We start from the raw sequence: 4625 nt of genomic DNA on the forward strand, positions 1-4625 counted from the left end.
TACTAACCTGAGTGTCTGGCTGCACGTGCTGGTGCAGGAAACCAAACACGAGATCGTAACTATCATCAATCCAAATCATACTGACCTTATCCCATCGTTTGTGCTGGAGATGAAAGATATGTTACGTAAGTAAAGACATATTCAAAGTACAAAATAAACAGAACGTGATTTGTAAAAATGCTCTTATTTTCCTAGTTGAGGTTCTATCCACCAGGTGTTAGCACCTGATAACTAAACATTGGCTGTGTCTATTTTAAATCGGTCAAACTTTAGGTTCAGCTTCATTACTTAGAAAGTTGCAGTTCTGTGAAGCTGAACCGGCATATAAACGTAATTTTAAACTAACTTTCTATTTAAGTTCACAAACTCTTTCTTTTTTATATATAATCAAATAGTCGCTTTTTGTTTTAACGAAATAAGATACATCATTTCAATTCAATTTTACATGTACCCCCACACCCCAGCACAGTACAGCACAGATAGCCCATTGTGTAGCTTTGTGATTGATAAAACACAAACAACTTTACTCATCTTGTTAGCGCCCTCTAGGTTATTTACAGTACTGGCGAAGCGCAAAAAAATAAAATAATCACAGAACAATTTCAACAAGCCAAACTTTCAAACTGATCCAAGTTTAACTTCGAATAAAATTATACAAGGTATTTGTTTGTTTGTTGTTAAGCACAAAGCTACATATTGAATATTCTCTACTGTACCCCTACAGGTATTGAACCATGATTTTTATCGTTACAAGTCCCATACTTATGACTGAATCAGCGGAGATCACGGATACTTAAAGTATTGCAAAAATCAGCATTTCCGCTACATTATTTTCGTCTTTACGAATTAACCCATCTTGAATCTATATTTCATCTTCGTCTAACCAGTACAATTTATATCTGTATTTTCGTCTTTACCTAGTCAATATAAATGAAATCTCTATTTTCATCTTCACCTTATCAGTCCAACTTAAACTTGTATTTTCATGTTTACCAATACAATTTAAATCCGTATTCTCGTCTTTCCTTATCAGTCCAACTTGCCCCCCAGTGGTAAAGCGGTATGTCTGCGGACTTACAACGCTAGAATCCGGGTTTCGATACCCGTAGTGGGCAGAGCACAGATAGCCCATTGTGTAGCTTTGTGCTTAATTACAAACAAAGAAACAGCCTAACTTAAATTTGTATTTTCATGTTTATAACCAATACAATTTAAATCCGTATTCTCGTTTTTCCTTATCAGTCCAACTTAAATTTGTATTTTCATGTTTACCAACCAATACAATTTAAATCCGTATTCTCGTTTTTCCTTATCAGTCCAACTTAAATTTGTATTTTCATGTTTACCAACCAATACAATTTAAATCCGTATTCTCGTCTTTCCTTATCAGTCCATTTTCTTCTTTTTCGTTGTTTTAATTTCGAAAGTTCACGATAAGTATATTTAGCAGATTTTCTTTATTTTTCTCATTAAGGTGTCTTTCCTATCTTACAGACGTTTTGTTTCTTTCCGCTAGATGGAGAGCACAGTTTGGCGGAACGATCAGTGGATCATGAAATGTATGTGGGTCAGGACTGTAGACGTACGAACATCCTCGGACAGTTGGTCCAGGATGCGAGTTCTTTCCTTTTCCCGTGTACCATTGAGTACAGTCTAATCTGTGCTGCCATCTTGTATATCATGTGGAAGAACATCGGGAAGACAAACAGTCGATCAGAGGGCTCTGGCATCCAATCTTCCCGTCATCGAGATCATTACACCGTAGACTGTACCAAGGCCAACAAAGGGCTCTTCACGGGAATCATGGTCCTCGTATCTGCTATTATAAGTTTGATCCTTTTTTTTGTGTTAATCAGTAAAGAATCGTATAAAAGCATGGCAGTTATGGAAGTTCACGTGGTGGAGCTCGCGCTTTACACGCTCACGTCCCTAGCCGTCGTTGTAGCACTAGTACAGGTCAGAAGACTGAAATACAACCCCAACAGGAGTGAAGAGCTGGACAACATCTTGTTGATAATAGCGCAGGGGGGACTATATCTTTTTACGATGTTCAATATCATTGGTGGACACTTCACTATGGATCAGAATACGGTATTGGTACTGTTGTCCGCACTAGCCTGCTTGATCCAGGGCACTTTACAAACTATTTTTATTCTAGACGCTTCCCGTCGGTACTGTAGAAACAGTGACCAGATGAGAAAAAAGCCGGGTCGCGAGATGGTCACTTTTCTTCTGGTTTGTAATTTTGCCATGTGGTCCATCAACACTTTAGAGACCCGCCGAGCAGACTCCAACCCAGTCCAGATGAACTTTTACGGATTCTGGGCTTGGACAATCATCACCCACGTCACTACCCCACTTACCATATTCTTCCGGTTTCACTCGACTGTCTGTCTGTGCGATATCTGGAAACGGAGTTATAAAGTGAGATCAGATTTGTAAAGAAATTCGATGTTTCTACGAACTGAAACGGTTTCCGTCCATGTAGAGAAAAGAAACTTGATGACCGAAGAAAGAAACGTCCTGACAAACTCAGAGTTAGAAGATTTAGTTCATACACCTACATATACCTGACTGATGGGATTTATTAAACATTTGTTTAGATTTACTCTTTAGATGTTCGAAAACTGCCACCAGGTGTCGCAATTATAACAACTCAAAACTCACGAAACCAGAACTGTGCGAATGGGAAACTTCACAAAATATTATATTTTACGTTATTTATAACATTTCACTAAAAGTTAGTAAGTGGTTAAAAAAAACAAATAAATCCCAAAACAACGATTTGTAATGCGAAATATATTACAGTTTTAACACGATAAGAAACTGAAGAATGTTACATAAGGATAGAAAACCTGCAATGGGAAGGTTAAGAACAAAGATCGCTACTTTCTCTGGTCCAGTTCTTGTTTAAGTCCAAGGTTCGATCTGATACCAGAGATTAATTTCTCTCTCTGTTTGAAGCTTGTACGTAACGTTGTTGCTGGATACCACGCAGAACAATAATATAAAACTGTTGGTTGATGTTGTTGTTCAAGACAGCATATAAACTGTTGGTTGATGTTGTTGTTCAAGACAGCATATCAAACTGTTGGTTGATGTTGTTGTTCAAGACTCCAAGACAGCACATAAAACTATTGGTTGATGTTGTTGTTCAAGACTCCAAGACAGTATATATAACTGTTGGTTGATGTTGTTGTTCAAGACTCCAAGACAGCACATAAAACTATTGGTTGATGTTGTTGTTCAAGACTCCAAGACAGCATATATAACTATTGGTTGATGTTGTTGTTCAAGACTCCAAGACAGCATATAAAACTGTTGGTTGATGTTGTTGTTCAATACTCCAAGACAGCATATATAACTATTGGTTGAGGTTGTTGTTCAAGACTCCAAGACAGCATATATAACTATTGGTTGATGTTGTTGTTCAAGGCTCCAAGACAGCATATATATAACTGATGGTTGATGTTGTTGTTCAAGACTCCAAGACAGCATATATAACTATTGGTTGATGTTGTTGTTCAAGACTCCAAGACAGCATATGAAACTGTTGGTTGATGTTGTTGTTGTTCAAGACTCCAAGACAGCATATAAAACTGTTGGTTGATGTTGTTGTTCAAGACTCTAAGACAGCATATGAAACTGTTGGTTGATGTTGTTCAAGACTCCAAGACAGCACATAAAACTTTTGGTTGATGTTGTTGTTGTTCAAGACTCCAAGACAGCATATAAAACTGTTGGTTGATGTTGTTGTTACTTTGCGCTATTAAACCAATCAACCAACGAACAATCATTGTCTGAGGACGAACCTGAGTTGCAACAACAAAGATACTAGAATATTTTCTTCGATATATTTTGTATATTACAACTAGGGAAGAGTGATCATAGTGGCTTATTACAACTAGGGAAGAGTGATCATAGTGGCTTATTACAACTAGGGAAGAGTGATCATAGTTGCTTATTACAACTAGGGAAGAGTGATCAGAGTAGATTATTACAACTAGGGAAGAGTGATCATAGTGGCTTATTACAACTAGGGAAGAGTGATCAGAGTAGATTATTACAACTAGGGTAGAGTGGTCAGAGTGGATTATTACAACTAGGGAAGAGTGGTCAGAGTAGATTATTACAACTAGGGAAGAGTGATCAGAGTGGATTATTACAACTAGGGTAGAGTGGTCAGAGTGGATTATTACAACTAGGGAAGAGTGATCAGAGTAGACTATTACAACTAGGGAAAAGTGGTCAGAGTAGATTATTACAACTAGGGAAGAGTGATCAGAGTAGATTATTACAACTAGGGTAGAGTGGTCAGAGTAGATTATTACAACTAGGGAAGAGTGGTCAGAGTAGATTATTACAACTAGGGAAGAGTGATCAGTGTAGAGTATTACAGCTAGGGAAGAGTGATCAGAGTGGATTATTACAACTAGGGAAGAGTGATCAGAGTAGATTATTACAAGTAGGGAAGAGTGATCAGAGTAGACTATTACAACTAGGGAAGAGTGATCAGAGTAGATTATTACAACTAGGGTAGAGTGGTCAGAGTAGATTATTACAACTAGGGAAGAGTGATCAGAGTGGATTATTACAACTAGGGAATAGTGGTCAGAGTAGATTAT

At 37.6% G+C, this 4625-nt stretch overlaps 1 protein-coding gene across 1 annotated transcript in view; it reads left to right on the forward strand.

The window, feature by feature from the left end:
* LOC106476343 (otopetrin-2-like) overlaps window positions 1-4619 on the forward strand; it is a 19137-nt gene extending 14518 nt beyond the window's left edge. Inside the window, exons 7-8 of the mRNA XM_022380239.1 lie at window positions 5-125; window positions 1517-4619. Of these exons, the coding sequence (XP_022235947.1) occupies window positions 5-125; window positions 1517-2442 (1047 nt within the window). The 3' untranslated portion in view covers window positions 2443-4619. The remainder of the gene's footprint in view (window positions 1-4; window positions 126-1516) is intronic.
* The last annotated feature ends 6 nt before the right edge of the window (window positions 4620-4625 follow it).

Source organism: Limulus polyphemus, unplaced genomic scaffold (assembly GCF_000517525.1).
Source record: "Limulus polyphemus unplaced genomic scaffold, Limulus_polyphemus-2.1.2 Scaffold10337, whole genome shotgun sequence".
Taxonomy (NCBI): Eukaryota; Metazoa; Arthropoda; class Merostomata; order Xiphosura; family Limulidae; genus Limulus; species Limulus polyphemus.